This window comes from Salvelinus namaycush, chromosome 3 (genome assembly GCF_016432855.1).
Source record: "Salvelinus namaycush isolate Seneca chromosome 3, SaNama_1.0, whole genome shotgun sequence".
NCBI classification, from domain to species: Eukaryota; Metazoa; Chordata; class Actinopteri; order Salmoniformes; family Salmonidae; genus Salvelinus; species Salvelinus namaycush.
In genome coordinates, this window is record NC_052309.1 from 59,200,623 (window position 1) to 59,217,533 (window position 16,911).

Here is a 16,911-nt window from a genome sequence, read left to right on the forward strand (position 1 = left end):
TGTGACTATCCCAGATGTTTCTCCCTCTTTTTCCCCTGCCCCGCTACAAAGTTTATCCCTGCAGGCAGTCACTGAGTCCAAGGTGATAAAGGAGCTTCTTAAACTTCACCCCAAAAAAACATCTGGGTCAGATGGTTTAGACCCTTTCTTCTTTAAGGTTGTTGCCCAAATCATCGCCAAGCCTTTCTCCAAACATTTTAACCCGTCTCTCCTTTCTGGGGAGGTTCCCATTGCTTGGAAGGCAGCCACAGTTCATCCTTCATTTAACCTGTTAGGCTGGCTGGCCCGACACCGGTACACTTATGACAACATCCAGCTCAAGTGCAGGGCGCGAAATTCAAAAGATATTTTTTAAAAATATTTAACTTTCACACATTAACAAGTCCAATACAGCATATGAAAGATACACATCTTGTGAATCAAGCCAACATGTCCGATTTTTTAAATGTTTTACAGGGAAGACAAAATATGTAAATCTATTAGCTAACCACGTTAGCAAAAGACACCACTTTTCTAACTCCATCAGTTTCTTACTCCATCACTAGCTATCACAAATTCGACCAAATAAAGAAAGAAATAGCCACTAACCAAGAAAAAACTTCATCAGATGACAGTCTGATAACATATTTATTGTATAGCATATGTTTTGTTCGAAAAATTTGCATATTTCAGGTATAAATCATAGTTTACATTTCAGCTACAATCAGAAATTGCACCGAAAGCAGCCATAATATTTACAGACACCAACGTCAAATACCTAATTACTCATCATAAAACATTTCTGAAAAATACATAGTGTGCAGCAATTGAAAGACAGGCATCTTGTGATTCCAGACAATATTTCCGATTTATTAAATGTTTTACAGCGAAAACAAAATGTAGCGCTATATTAGCGTAGCCACAATAGCCAGAAACACTTGGGCGCCCACGACCAGTTCACATGCACGACAGATATATGAAATAACATCATAAATTGGGTCTTACTTTTGCTGATCTTTCATCAGAATGTTGAACAAGGTGTCCTTTGTCCAGAACAGTCGTTGTTTGGATTCAGAATGGCAACTTTCCCTCTTCATTTAGCATGGGCACTAGCCGAGTGGCACGGATCTCTCCAACGTAAACACAGTCAGAGAACGGAACACGGCAAAACTCCCGAAAAATTTTCAATAATCTGATTAAACTATATTGAAAAAACATACATTACGATGATATGGTCACATGTATCAAATAAAATCCGAGCCGGACATAGTTGTCGTCCATTACGGCAGCAAAACAGAAGGCAATCCCACTTCCAAGTCGCGCGCTTCAGAGTACCGGAAGTGGACGGTCACGTCAAAGAAATAGCTTTTATTCCACCTCAGACCAAGATAAACACAAAATTTCTTCTCTCACATCCTCTTGACACCAAGAGGAAGGCGTATGGAGTGTACGTAGACTCCTACGTGTCATGACCATGTATAGGCAGGAAGTTGAACAGAGCATATATTTCTGACATTCCACTTCCTGGTCAGGGAAAGTGCTGCCAAATGAGTTCTGTTTCACTCAGAGAAATAATTCCAACGGTTTTAGAAACTAGAGAGTGTTTTCTATCCAATAGTAATAATAATATCCATATTGTACGAGCAAGAATTGAGTACGAGGCCGTTTGAAATGGGCACGATTTCACTGGCTACTCAATACTTTCCCTTGCAGCCATAATTAAAGGGGGAGCTTAAGCTGATCCTAACTGTTTTAGGCCTATTTCTATTTTGCCCTGTTTATCAAAAGTGTTGAAAAACTTCTCAATAATCAACTTACTGACTTTCTTGATGTCTATAGTATTATCTCTGGTAAGCAATCTGGTTTCCACTCAGGTTATGGATGTGTCACTGCAACCTTAATGGTCCTCAATGATGCCACCATTGCCCTTGATTCTAAGCAATATTGTGCTGCTATTTTTATTGACTTGGCCAAAGCTTTTGATACGGTAGACCATTCCATTCTTGTGTCGAGTGTTGGTGTCTCTGAAGGGTCTTTGGCCTGGTTTGTTAACTACCTCTTACAAAGTGCAGTGTATAAAGTCAGAAAATCTGCTGTCTCAGCCACTGCCTGTAACCAAGAGAGTACCCCAAGGTTCAATCCTAGGCCCCACGCTCTTCTCAATTTACATCAACAACATAGCTCAGGCATTAGGAAGCTCTCTCATCCATTTATATGCAGATGATAGTCGTATACTCAGCTGGCCCCTCCCTGGATGTTGTGTTAAATACTCTACAACAAAGCTTTCTTAGTGTCCAAAAAGCTTGCCCTACCCTTAACCTTTTTCTGAACATCTCCAAAACAAAGGTCATGTGATTTGGTAAGAAGAACGCCCCTCTTACCACAGGTGTCATTACTACCTCTGAGGGTTTAGAGCTTTTGGTAGTCCCCTCATACAAGTACTTGGGAGTATGGCTAGACGGTGCACTGTCCTTCTCTCAGCACATACAGTTGAAGTCGGAACTTTACATACACTTAGGTTGGAGTCATTAAAACTCGTTTCTCAACCACTCCACAAATTTCTTGTTAACAAACTATAGTTTTGGCAAGTCGGTTAGGACATCTACTTTGTGCATGACACAAGTCATTTTTCCAACAATTGTTTACAGACAGATTATTTAACTTATAATTCATTGTATCACAATTCCAGTGGGTCAGAAGTTTACATACACTAAGTTGACTATGCCTTTAAACAGCTTGGAAAATTCCAGAAAAGGATGTCATGGCTTTAGAAGCTTCTGATAGGCTAATTGACATCATTTCAGTCAATTGAAGGTGTACTTGTGGATGTATTTCAAGGCCTACCTTCAAACTCAGTGCCCCTCAGAAAAAAAATTGTAGACCTCCACAAGTCTGGTTCATCCTTGGGAGCAATCTCCAAATGCATGTTCATCTGTACAAGCAATAGTATGCAAGTATAAACACCATGGGACCACGCTGCCGTCATACTGCTCAGGAAGGAGATGCATTCTGTCTCCTAGACATGAACGTACTTTGGTGCGAAAAGTGCAAATCAATCCCAGAACAACAGCAAGGGACCTTGTGAAGACACTGGAGGAAACAGGTACAAAAGTATCTATATCCACAGTATAACGAGTCCTATATCAAAATAACCTGAAAGGCCGCTGAGCAAGGAAGAAGCCACTGCTCCAAACCGCCATAAAAAAGCCAGACTACGGTTTGCAACTGCACATGGGGACAAAGATCGTACTTTTTGGAGAAATGCCCTCTGGTCTGATGAAACAAAAATAGAGCTGTTTGGCCATAATGACCATCGTTTTGTTTGGAGGAAAAATGGGAGGCTTGCAAGCCGAAGAACACCATCCCAACCATGAAGCATGGTGGTGGCAGCATCATGTTGTGGGGGTGCTTTGCTGCAGGAGGGACTTGTGCACTTCACAAACTAGATGGCATCTGGAGGACAGAACATTATGTGGATATATTGAAGCAACATCTCAAGACATCAGTCAGGAAGTTAAAGCATACTTCCAAAGTTGTGGCAAAATGGCTTAAGGACAACAAAGTGAAGTTATTAGAGTGGGCATCACAAAGCCCTGACCTCAATCTAATAGATAATTTGTGGGCAGAACTGAAAAACGTGTGAGCAAGGTCTACAAACCTGACTCAATTACAACAGCTCTGTCAGGAGTAATGGGCCAAAATCCACCCAACTTATTGTGGGAAGCTTGTGGAAGGCTACCCGAAACGTTTGACCCAAGTTAAACAATTTAAAGGCAATGCTACCAAATACTAATTGAGTGTATGTAAACTTCTGACCCACTGGGAATGTGATGAAAGAAATAAAAGCTGAAATAAATCACTCTTATAACGACTGTTCTCCTCCTCGTCTGAGGAGGAGCATGGATCGGACCAAAACGCAGCGTGTTGTGAAGACATGATGAATTTATTAGACAAGACGAACACGAAGTACACTTGATAAATTACAAAATAACAAAAACGACAAAGACCGACCTGAACATGAGAACTTACATATAACGAAGAACGCACGAACAGGAACAGACTAGACAAACGAAACAGTCCCGTGTGGTACATAAACTGACACGGAAGACAATCACCCACAAACAAACGGTGTGAACAGCCTACCTTAATATGGTTCTCAATCAGAGGAAACGTCAAACACCTGCCCCTGATTGAGAACCATATAAGGCTAATTAACAATGACCCAAAACATAGAAACACATAACATAGACTGCCCACCCAGCTCACGTCCTGACCAACTAAACAAAGCTAAACAAAGGAAAATAAGGTCAGGAACGTGACAACTCTCTACTATTATTCTGACATTTCACATTCTTAAAATAAAGTGGTGATCCTAACTGACCTAAGACAGGGAATTTTTACTAGGATTAAATGTCAGGAATTGTGAAGAACTGAGTTTAAATGTATTTTGCTAAGGTGTATGTAAACTTCTGACTTTAACTGTACATACAAAGTACCAGTCAAAAGTTTTAGAACACTTACTCATTCAAGGGTTTTTCTTTTTTGTACATTGTACATTTTTTCAATTTTGTACATTGTAGAATAATAGTGAATACATCAAAACTATGAAATAACACACATGGAATCATTTAGTAACCAAAAAAGTGTTAAACAAATCAAAAAATATATACATTTCAGCTTTGCACACTCTTGGCATTCTCTCAAACAGCGTCATGAGGTAGTCACCTAGAATGCATTTCCATTAACTTTTTATGGCTGCAGGGGCAGTATTGAGTAACCAGATAAAAGGTGCCCATTTCAAACGGCCTCGTACTCAATTCTTGCTCGTACAATATGCATATTATTATTACTATTGGATAGAAAACACTCTCTAGTTTCTAAAACCGTTTGAATTATATCTGTGAGTCAAACAGAACTCATTTGGCACAAACTTCCTGACCAGGAAGTGGAAAGTCTGAAATCGATGCTCTGTTCTACTTCCTGCCTATACATGGGCATGATACGTAAGAGTCTACGTGCACTTCATAGACCTTCCCCTGGATGTCAAGAGGCTGTGAGAGAAGAAATTTAGTGTTTATCTTGGTCTGAAGTTGAATACAAGCTCTTTGTATGACGTGTCCCTCATTTCCGGTACTTTTGGGAGCGCGAGGTGGACAGTGGGATTGCCTTCTGTTTAGCTGCCGTTATGGACGACCAATATCTCCGGCTTTGATTTTATTTGATACATGTGACCATATCATCGTAAAGTATGTTTTTTCAATATAGTTTAATCAGATTATTGAAATTTTTTCGGGAGTTTTGCCGTGTTCCGTTCTCTGACTTTGTTGACGATGGAGAGATCCGTGCCACTTGGCTAGTGCGCGTGCTAATTGAAGAGGGAAAGTTGCCGTTCTAAATCCAAACAACGACTGTTCTGGACAAAGGACCCCTTGTCCAACATTCTGATGGAAGATCAGCAAAAGTAAGAAACATTTTATGATGCTATTTCATATATCTGTCGTACATGTGAACTCGTCGTGGGCGCCCAACGTTTGGGTACTCTAGCTATACCGAAGCTGCATATCGTAATGAAGTTATTTTTAGAATTCTAACACTGCGATTTCATTAAGAACTAATGGATCTATCATTTCCTATACAACATGTATTTTTTAGTTATGTTTATGAATAGCTATTTGGTCAGAATATGTGTGTCAGAAAAAGTGTCAGGAAAAATCCGGACGTAGTGGGAAAAAGTAGCTAAGTTAGCACAATGTGTAACCATTGATTTCAGCTCTAAATATGCACATTTTTCGAACAAAACATAGATTTATTGAATAACATGTTATAAGACTGTCATCTGATGAAGTTGTTTGTTGGTTAGTTTGGTTGGTTCTTGGTTAGTTAGGTTGGCTTTGTGCATGCTACCTGTGCTGTGAAAAATGTCTGTCCTTTTTTGTATTTGGTGGTGAGCTAACATAAATATACGTGGGGTTTTCGCTGTAAAACATTTTAAAAATCGTACATGTTGGCTGGATTCACAAGATGTGTACCTTTCATATGCTGTATTGGACTTGTTAATGTGTGAAAGTTAAATATTTAAAAAATATATATTTTGAATTTCGCGCCCTGCACTTGAGCTGGCTGTTGTCATAAGTGTACCGACGTCGGGCTTGCAGCCATAAGAAGTTAACAGGTTTGCCTTGTTAAATGTTAATTTGTGGAATTTCTTTCCTTCTTAATGCATTTGAGCCAATCAGTTGTGTTGTGACAAGGTAGGGATGGTATACAGAAGACAGCCCTATTTGGTAAAAGACCAAGTCCATATTATGGCAAGAACAGCTCAAATAAGGAAAGAGAAACGACAGTCCATCATTACCAAGCAGTAAAATTAGATTTAAAAAACAGATAAAAAAATAGACCTTATGGAACAGCGGGGACTGTGAAGCAACACATACATAGGCACAGACACACGCTATACACATACATACACATGGATTTTGTACTGTAGATATGTGGTAGTGGTGGACCCCCTTGCTCCTTCGCAAGGGGGTCCTGATAACAACCAAAACAATGTCAAATAAAACAGCAATCAATACAAAACTCAACATTAATGAAAAACAGTTACTAGGTCATCAGTTAATTCAGGGAAAACCCATTGAGACTGTCATGACGTTGGTCTGGGGATAGGTTTATGACAGTCATAAATACCTCTTCCCCCCCTTTCCTCTCCCTACTCTACTGATGTGACATTAGAAAGCCCCTTTGGTTAACATAGAGATTCTGGGAACATCAGAAGTTGGGGGGAAATGAACTTTTTTCTGGTAATCCGACCAAGTGAACATATGCGGTGGTACTTAAGGTATATTATGTCAGTTCGGTTGTCATCTGGCACATTCTCATCAATGATAGAATGACATAAACTCTACTGTGGAAAGTCTGCACATCAGAGGTATCGGATTCACATGGAATTGTTGTTTAATTCAAATGTTTGAATATGAAATTATTTGTGAAGAGATTAAATGTAATTTTAGCTTCCAAATGAGAGATTTGGGTTTTCATAAGTTTAGGGCTCTGCTCAACCAGTGGCCCGCCCCTGTGAAGAGACATGGGTTATAAACTTTTCAGACACACCCTTCTCCCTCCACTATATAAGCCATTGACAAAAATGTTACTTCCTGTTCCGAGGATGTGAGGACGACGGTCCAATGTCAGAATGGTTCAGATAACATGTCAACTACAGAACTAAGCCAACCTCAGCATGAGCTTTGGTTGCGAATGATATGAACTTTGAACTCGTATTCACTATAGAAGTGATACCTCCTAGACGTTGAGTTAGCAACAGCAGCTGCAAACGTAAATTAGGACAGACAGAGTATCCCGTCTACCACCCAACGACGTTACTACAACGTATTCAATTTACCAGCAGCAGCAGAGACATTCTTCAAAGGACAAAGGACCCGGTTTGGCAACACGGCCTTCCATCTACCACCAACCTACTGAAGCGCAGCTCAGAGTAAATATTTATTGCATTTTCCTTTTCCAAATGGGCGGTAATTTAGAATGCATAAGATATTGTATTTACGATAGCACAGCTTCGCCCTTTGTTCCTCAGTCTTCCCGCTCTTTCACTCAAACCCAGCCCTTTTTCTTGTGTGTAACAAGCTGTCATATCTGTTCCGCCCGCTAGGGACGTTTTCCTTTATGACGTAATTTGTAATCAAGGTATGATTTATTCTGTGTATATGTAATTCTGTGTGATTTAGTTAGGTATTTAGTAAATAAATAATTAAACCCAATTTTGTATTGCTGATTCAACTTGTTAGCCAGGGTTCGTGAAGATAACCAAGAATTTACAACTTTCAGATGAGACTGAAATAAGGTGACGATTAATATTGACTGCTATTGATGTAAAATATTACTAGGTCTTTAAGAGTTTATTCGGAAGATAACAGCTCTATAAATATTATTTTGTGGTGCCCCTCCTCTCTAGTTAATTACATTTACATGATTAGTTCAACCAGGTAATATTAATTACGGAGAAAGTATTTTATAGAATAGCATGTCATAACACTTAATCCGGTATAGCCAAAGACACAACAAGACCATGGTCTCCTTCGACAGTGTTTGCTAATCCTGGAAGCGGAAGGGCTTAAGCAGTCCTATGTAAAACAATAGATCATGATTAAATTCAAAAACGGGGATATCCTACCAGCGTAGGATGCTGCTTTGAAGTCTGAGGGCACAGCCCCTTCATTATGGTCGCTTCTTGTCGACACATCAAAGCAGCCGTTCCAGACTCTCACATCAAGGACGTAGAGAGGCTGGTATTAGCAAGACTAGCTAAATGCTATCAAAACCATAGAATCCCTCAGTGTCAAACTCCCTGAAGGCAGCCCGAAAAGTAACTGCATTTCTTGCTTGAATCTTTACCACTAAAAGTTGTTGGAGGGGTCTGAAAACTCACTAAATATACCGAAAATGTTGCTAAATTGGCAACGCTGGAGTAGTTCCTGGTTCTGGGTTTTCTTCATAGATTATTTTGACAAATCAGAATTGGGAGAAGGTAGTGCTTAAACTGGTGCTGTGATATTTAAGCCTATGTGCTTGATAAACGTCTTCCACTAGAGTCCACAGCCACAAAGTCAAAATTGGCTATATCGTAAAAATGTATGAAAACCAAAATTTTATTTTTGGCTGTCCAAGTGGTTGTTTGAGTGAGAAAGACACAAGAGAACCAATCAGTATAAAAGCACAGCCCCCTTCATTAGACGCTTTGTGCCTACAACATCAAGGAGCCTTTCCAGACCCTTTCCCATACATGCACTTTTCACTTGCTTCTTAAACTCTCATCCCATTGCTTTGTATTTTTCTTGTGTGCAAATAATACAAAAATAAACAATAGTGGCATGATGATGATGACTAACGGTGACTTACCTGAATTTCCACTCCATAACCCGGATACACCGTGATGCTGTAGGTGCACTCCAGAGGAGAATAAGGGGATGAGGAGAGAGGATCTGGAGACTCCACAATGCCCTCCATCCCAGAGAGACTGGCATTGCACTGCACTGGAGAGAGAAAGTCAGGACACTTGACTGAAAATGCACAAATATCTCAACCTTATGGAAGTAATGCCTGTGCAACACGAGCATCAGCCTAACATGTTAGGCTTGCAATCCCACAATGCATTTACCCGGCATGTGCACCGTGGTGATGGTCGTTGTGGTGATCAAAGTGGTTGTCGTCTCCTCCTCTGTGGGTGAGGATGTTACAGTTCTCCCTGCTCCTGATAGGCTAACTGGAGGCGATGAGGTCAGCGCCGTGGTTAGCACCCCTGGTAGCATCACAGTGGCTGCAGGCTCAGTCTGCCCAAGCTGTGGTACAGCCTGAGTAGGGTTGGTGGTTGTACCTGCAATCAAGGCAGAGTGTTTAAACCAGAGATTGGCAACTAGCGGCCCGCGGAACCCCTCTTTTGTAGGTGGATCAATTTCCAGAAAGTACAATTTCCTCTTTACTTTTTCCACATTAAGTCTGAAATTAAAATGTAATACATTGAGATATTCACTGGCCTATACACAATACTCCATAATGTCAAAATGGAGGGGGGATTCTACTAAGCTAACATATGGAATTGTTCTAAGATGGTCATACCAAAATCTAAATACTACTACTAAAGCCCATTACTACTATAGCCCATAGAAACACTATTTGAATTCTGTACAGGCTTCCTTCTTTTTACTCTGTCACTTGGATTATTATTGCGGAGTAAGTACAAAAAATATTCCAAAACATGCATCCTGTTTGCAATAAGGCACTAAAGTAAATATGCGTAAAATGTGACAAAGAAATACATTTTATGTCCTCAATACAAAGTATTATGTTTAGGGAAAATCCAACACATCACCCTTCATATTGTTGATGTTAAATCTTGTTAAATCCACCTCAAATCAGTGCAGATGAAGGAGAGGACACCGGTTAAAGAAGGATGTTTAAGCCTTGAGACAATTGAGACATGGATTATGTACAGTATGTGTGCTGTTCAGAGGGTGAATGGGCAAGATTAAAGATTTAAGTGCCTTTGAACTGGGTATGGTAGTAGGTTCCAGGCACACCGGTTTGCATTTGTAATTATTAAGGATCCCCATTAGCTGCTGCCACTCTTCCTGAGGTCCAGAAACATAAGGCATTTACTTACAGTTTAAAATATTACATTACATAACACTTTACCATTTACATTTAGTGTGTTCCCTTAGGCCACTACTCCACATTCACATATATTAGAAAAAAACATCCATGTGTATGTGTATGTAAAGTGTGTGTCTCATCATGTGTACTGTATCAGGAATCAAGGTAAGACCCAAGTGCAGACTGTGTGAAGTAACAATGTTTATTGTAACCACAGCGGCAGGCAAACGACAGGTCAAGGCAGGCAGAGGTCGATAATCCAGAGTAGGAGCAAAGGTACAGGACAGCAGGCAGGCTCAAGGTCAGGGACGAGCAGAGTAGTCAGGCGGGCGGGTACAGCGTCGTCCTCCTGGTTTTTGACCCTCTAGACACAGAAAAGTATGGAGGGTACACAAAATGACCGGCAATACCGCAATACAGACAACTCTGGGTCTCAAGTCTGGTACGCGTTCGGCTGGAGACAGCCTAAACCTACCGAGCTGCATCGGCTCGGGAAGAGGTGAATCGGCAGTCTCCGGAGGCTCTTGGAGGAACTCGGGTAAACTCGGATCCTCTCGGGGACGTAGACGTCGGGGACTTCCGGAGTTCATCAGCTGCAAGGTGGGATCCCTGAGTGAGCGATTGGGACCACAATCGGACCTCTTCTCCATCCTACGTGCCCTCAGCTGACCATCGATCCGGATGGTTAAAGCGATGAGAGAGTCGAGATCCGTCGGTAGTTCTCGGGCTGCCAGCTCATTCTTTACCTCCTCCGATAATCCGTGCAAGAACATGTTGAACAGCGCTTCCGTGTTCCAGGTACCCTCTGCTAGCGTGCGGAACTCCACTGCATAGTCTGCCACACTGAGGGTGTTCTGCCGAAACTGGAGTAACTTCCGGTCAGCCTTTCTCCCGGACACAGGAGCCTCGAAAACTTCTCTACTCAGCCACGAATACCTCCAGACTGAGGCAGATGCTGGATTGTTGCTCCCATACCGCCGTGGCCCAAGCGAGTGCCCTCCCGGACATCAGCGTACTAATGTACGCTATCTTCGAGTGGTCCGAGGGGAACGAAGGAGGCTGCAGCTCGAAAACGAGGGAGCACTGGGAGAGAAAGGCCTGGCAGGATCTGTAATCTCCATTGTAGCGCTCTGGGGGAGGTAAGCGGGTTTCCCGGGAAAACGGTGTTGCTACCAGCCGGGTTACAGAGGGACTGGGAGGTTACCGTTGTGGTAGGCTGCCTAGTAGGCAACCCACGGAATTGCTCCGGCAATGCATCCAAGGCTAGGTCATGACGTTCGACCACGGCCTGGAACCCTTCCATCAGACCATGAAGCAACTTCTCGTGCCTACCAATGGTGGCTCCTTGGGAGGAGATGGCATTGCGGAGCTGGTCCAAGTCTGATGGGTCAGTCATGGCCAGTTCGTACTATCAGGAATCAAGGTAAGACCCAAGTGCAGACTGTGTGAAGTAACAATGTTTATTGTACCCACAGGGGCAGGAAAACGACAGGTCAAGGCAGGCAGGGGTCAACAATCCAGAGAAGGAGCAAAGGTACAGGATGGCAGGCAGGCTTAAGGTCAGGGGACAGGCAGAGTTCAGTAATCCAGAGATGGAGCAGAGGTACAGGACGGCAGGCAGGCTCAGGATCAGGAACGTGCAGAGGTTTCAGGGGGGCGGGTACAAGGTCAGGACAGGCAAGGGTCAAAAACCAGGAGGACGAGAAAAAAGAGGCTGGGAAAAGACAGGAGTTGACAGGACGAACGCTGGTAAGCTTGACAAACGAGACGAACTGGCACAGACAAACAGAAACCACAGGTATAAATAACCAGAGGATAAGTGGGGAAGATGGGCGACACCTGGAGGGGATGGAGATAAGCACAAGGACATGTGAAACAGATCAGGGCGTGACAGTACTGTATGTGTGTCTCTTCACAGTCTCCGACGTTCCATAAGGTGTATTTTTATCTGTTGTTAAAATCGGATTTTACTGCTTGCAATCAGTTGCCTGATGTGGAATAGAGTTCCACATAGCTATGGCTCTATGTAGTACTGTGCACCTCCCATAGTCTGTTCTTGACTTGGGGATTGTGAAGAGACCTTTGGTGGCATGTCTTGTGGGGTATACATGGGTGTCCGAGCTATGTGCTAGTAGTTTAAACAGACACCTCGGTGAATTCAGCCTGTCAACACTTCTTACAAAAACAAGCTGTGATGAAGTCAATCTCTCCTCCACTTTGAGCTATGAGAGATTGACATGCATATTATTAATGTTAGCTCTCCGTGTACAATTAAGGGCCAGCCGTGCTGCTCTGTTCTGAGCCAATTGTAATTTTCCGAGGTCCCTCTTTGTGGCACCCGATCACACGACTGAACAGTAGTCCAGGTGTGACAAAACTAGGGCCTGTAGGACCTGCCTTGTTGATAGTTTTGTTAACAAGGCAGAGCAGGGCTTTATTATGGACATACTTCTCCCCATTTTAGCTATTGTTGTATCAACATGTTTTGACTATGACAGTTTACAATCCAGGGTTACTCCAAGCAGTTTTGTCACCTCAACTTGCTCAATTTCAAGGTTTAAGGTTTCAGTGAATGATTTGTCCCAAATACAATACTTTAAGTTTTTGAAATATTTAGGACTAACTTATTCCTTGCCATCCATCCTAAAACTAACTGCAGCTCTTTGTTAGGTGTTGCAATGATTGCAATGACCTGGAATCCCATTCTCACCGTTGCAATCTTTGGGTTGTTGGTATACCAGAGAAACTGGTAAAGGAGTGGACTCAGTTAAGTTCATGTCAGACTTCTTCACGTAGGTGCTATGTCCGGCCATCATTCCATCACCCCGAAGCTGAACCGAGCCCACCGCATTGGCCCCTCCCCAGCGGGAGGAGACGACAACTCCAAGTCTAGAGTGTTTATCGTCCATTTTCAGTACCACCGTGACAAGGAACGCATCCTTCAGAGGCAAGGCTACACTTCTGCGGACACTAGGTGTTCATCTTTCCTGGCCTCAGCACGAGTGTCACCAAGAAAAGAGCTAAATTCCTCAATGTGAAACGCAACCTTCATGAGAAGAACGTGAAATTCTCACTCTTGTAAATTAATATTGTAGCTGGAAACGGTTGATTTTTAATGGAATTTCTACATAGGCGTACAGAGGCCAATTATCAGCAACCGTCACTCCTGTGTTCCAATGGCGCGTTGTGTTAGCTAATCCAAGTTTATCATTTTAAAAGGCTAATTGGTCATTAGAAAACCATTTTGCAATTATGTTAGCACAGCTGAAAACTGTTGTACTGATTAAAGAAGCAATACAACTGGCCTGGAGCATCTGGAGCATCAGCATTTGTGGGTTCGATTACAGGCTCAAAATGGCCAGAAACAAAGACTTTCTTCTGAAACTCAGTCTAATTCTTGTTCTAAGAAATTAAGGCAATTCCATGCGAGAAATTGCCAAGAAACTGAAGATCTCGTACAATGCCTTGTACTACTCCCTTCACAGAACAGCGCAAACTGGCTCTAAGCAGAATAGAACGAGGAGTGGGAGGCCCCGGTGCACAACTGAGCAAGAGGACAAGTACATTAGTGTCTAGTTTGAGAAACAGACGTCTCACAAGTCCTCAACTGGCAGCTTCATTAAATAGTACTCGCAAAACACCAGTCTCAACGTCAACAGTGAAGAGGCGACTCCGGGATGCTGGCCTTCTAGGCAGAGTTCCTCTGTCCAGTGTCTGTGTTCTTTTGCCAATCTTAAATCTTTTATTTTTATTGGCCAGTCTGTGATATGGCTGTTTCTGCAACTCTGCCTAGAAGGCCAGCATCCCGGAGTCGCCTCTTCCCTGTTGACATTATTCTTCTCATTTAAACAAAACTCGGGAAGCTAAACTTGAAGAACTACCACCAATATGCCTTGACGCCATCACCAGGGCTATATAGGCAATGCTTGAATTTACAATCTGATTTCAATCTCTTGTCCACTACAGATAAAGAATGGTTACTATTGCATTCACGTGGTAGCTACTATGAACATGGCGACAGGGCAAGTCGTCTGCTCGCACACCAATTATAACGCAGTGCTGCAACCCGTCTGATTCCCCAAATTAACGATTCCGCTCATAACTTGATTTCTGACCCTACGGGGATCAATGACACCTTCAGGTCTTTCTATTCCTCCCTGTATACATCTGCATTTCCATCAGATACTGCCAATATGACTACATTTTTGGGTGAACTGGAGACTCCCACAGTTGAAGCTGAAACTGCAGATGATCTTGATTCTCCTCTCATCCTTGAAGAGGTTATTCAGTCTATCAAGTCAATGCAGAGCAGCAAAGCTCCAGGGCCTGATGGGTTTCCAACTGAGTTATTTAAGAAATTCCAAATTCCCAATCAATACAGCAGTGCTACAGCTCCAGCAGACGGACTTGGATTTTCAGCTTAGCCGCTCTGGTTTCAAATATCTTGGAGTGAAGGTAACTCGTTCATTACATGCTCTTTTTTCTGCAAACGTTGCTCCCCTCCTTACGCAAATTAAAACAGATTTTCAGAGATGGGGTAGCTTACAGGATTAATGCTGTAAAAATGAACAGTTTACCCAAGTTCCATTATCTTATTTCAATCTAGGCCGTCATTGTAAATAAGAATTTGTTCTTAACTGACTTGCCTAGTTAAATAAAAGGTTAAATAAAAAAATGTAAAATACATTTAAAAAATATTAACCCATTGTTTTTACCAAAGTGCTTTTTAAAGTCAATCAAATCAGGCTGCTACCACATTTGTCTGTGGAGGAAAGGTACCCAGAGTGAGTAGATCTTTACTTCAGAGATGCAAGTTTAGTGGAGGGCTTGCACGACCCAACTTTTTATACTATTACTGGGCAGACAACTTTCAGAAATTGCCATTCTGGTTACATACTCCAGGTGCCACCTAGAGGCACATTCTTGTATTTCTGCTTCTCTTCCTGCTTTACTCTGCTCTTCTCTCCCAGCATCCCCCTCTCGCTATACTGGCAATCCTGTAGTGCTTTCCACACTTTTTCCACACCAGTTTTGAAGGCATTTTAAATTCTCCTCTGCATCTACTATGGGTCCTATTGATAAGAATCACTTATTCCCCACTTCCCTAATAGATAATGCTTTCTCTTACTGGACAAGGAAAGACTTATATGTAGAATATATGGAATTTTTTCTAGTTTTCCCAATTTACCCTCTAAATACTCTTTGCATCCATCACACTTTTTCTGTTACCTTCAAATTAGGCATTGTGTCTCCTCCCAATTGTCTGGCTTCCCTGCTCCACCCCCTTGCTAACCCTGGGATGGCATATTGACTCTATTACCTCGACAGAAAGCAGTCATTTCTCTGATCTATCGGTGTATTATGTCATTGGACAAACACTCCACCAACAAAACTAAATCTGCTTGGGAACGGGAAATGGGTGTTGAATTTACACGAGTGGTGGGATGAGGCGATTGATAAAGTACAATCTAGATTGTCTGAAATATATCCAAATGTAAATGATGAGTGTGATAGATGTCATGTCTCAACATGTGACCGTAGACCCATATTCATTTAATGCTCTAAACTACAAAATTACTGGGATTCTATTTTTAAAATGGTGTTTGAAATTAACCTGCAGCCATGTCCCTTGATAGCTGTTTTTGGTATTCCAGAATACTTGTTCTCCTTAGACCCCAAACATGCTGATGTTGTTGCTTTTACATCCTTATTAGCTCGACATAGATGTATTTTCCAGTGGAAGTCTGCTCAGCAGCCCCCCTCTACTTCTCAATGGCAAAATTATGTAATGTTCTTCCTAAAGCTTGAGAAAATTAAGTATTCTCTTAGGAGTTCCACTGATACATTTGTTAGAAAATGGCAACCATTTATATCATACTTCAATGGCTTGCGGAGGCTCCCCTCTGATGAGATGCTTTAAGGTTTCCCAGTAGGTATTTCCCGTAGTCATTACATACTAGGTACAGTCATCAATATAATGCTATCCAGTCCAAGCAAGTTTGTCTAAGGTTTACTAATAATTTATTTACTTATTTATTTCTGTTGCTCCACTTTTTTGGATGTGTTGTATGGAGGGAGGAAGGAAGGAAGGTTGGGATATGGTCAAATCTTTGTACTAACATTGACAGTGTTAGCCGTCATTGTAAATAAGAATTTGTTCTTAACTGACTTGTCTAGTTAAATAAAGGTTGAATAAATAAAAATACATTGATGTACATTTTGTAAAACTTGAAAAATATATATACAAAAAAATTATTAATTAATGTGCACATGATACCCCATAATGACAAAGCAAAAACAGGTGTTTAGAAATTTTTGAAATTGATTAAAAAAACAAAAAACAGAAATAACATATTTACATAAGTATTCAGACCCTTTGCTATGAAACTCAAAGCTCAGGTGCATCCTGTTGATCTATCCATTGATCATCCTTGAGATGTTTCTCCAACTTGATTGGAGTCCACCTGTGGTCAATTCAATTGATTGGACATGATTTGGAAAGGCACACACCTGTCTTTATAAGGTCCCACAGTTGACAGTGGATGTCAGAGAAAAAAAACAAGCCATGAGGTTGAAGGAATTGTCCGTAGAGGTCTGAGACAGGACTGTGTCGAGGCACAGATCTGGGGAAGGGTACCAAAAAATGTTTGAAGCATTAAAGGCTCCCAAGATCACAGTGGCCTCCATCATTCTTAAAAGGAAGACTTTTCCTAGAGCTGGCCGCCCGGCCAAACTGAGCAATTGGGGCGGCAGATAGCCTAGTGGTTA

The 16,911-nt window shown here is 41.8% G+C and overlaps 1 protein-coding gene across 1 annotated transcript in view; it reads right to left on the reverse strand.

Moving 5' to 3' along the window:
* sez6l2 (seizure related 6 homolog (mouse)-like 2) overlaps positions 1 to 16,911 on the reverse strand; it is a 67,361-nt gene that overhangs the window by 45,923 nt on the left and 4,527 nt on the right. Inside the window, exons 3-4 of the mRNA XM_038980124.1 lie at positions 9,152 to 9,367; positions 8,893 to 9,026 (exon numbers count right to left, since the gene is read on the reverse strand). Of these exons, the coding sequence (XP_038836052.1) occupies positions 8,893 to 9,026; positions 9,152 to 9,367 (350 nt within the window). The remainder of the gene's footprint in view (positions 1 to 8,892; positions 9,027 to 9,151; positions 9,368 to 16,911) is intronic.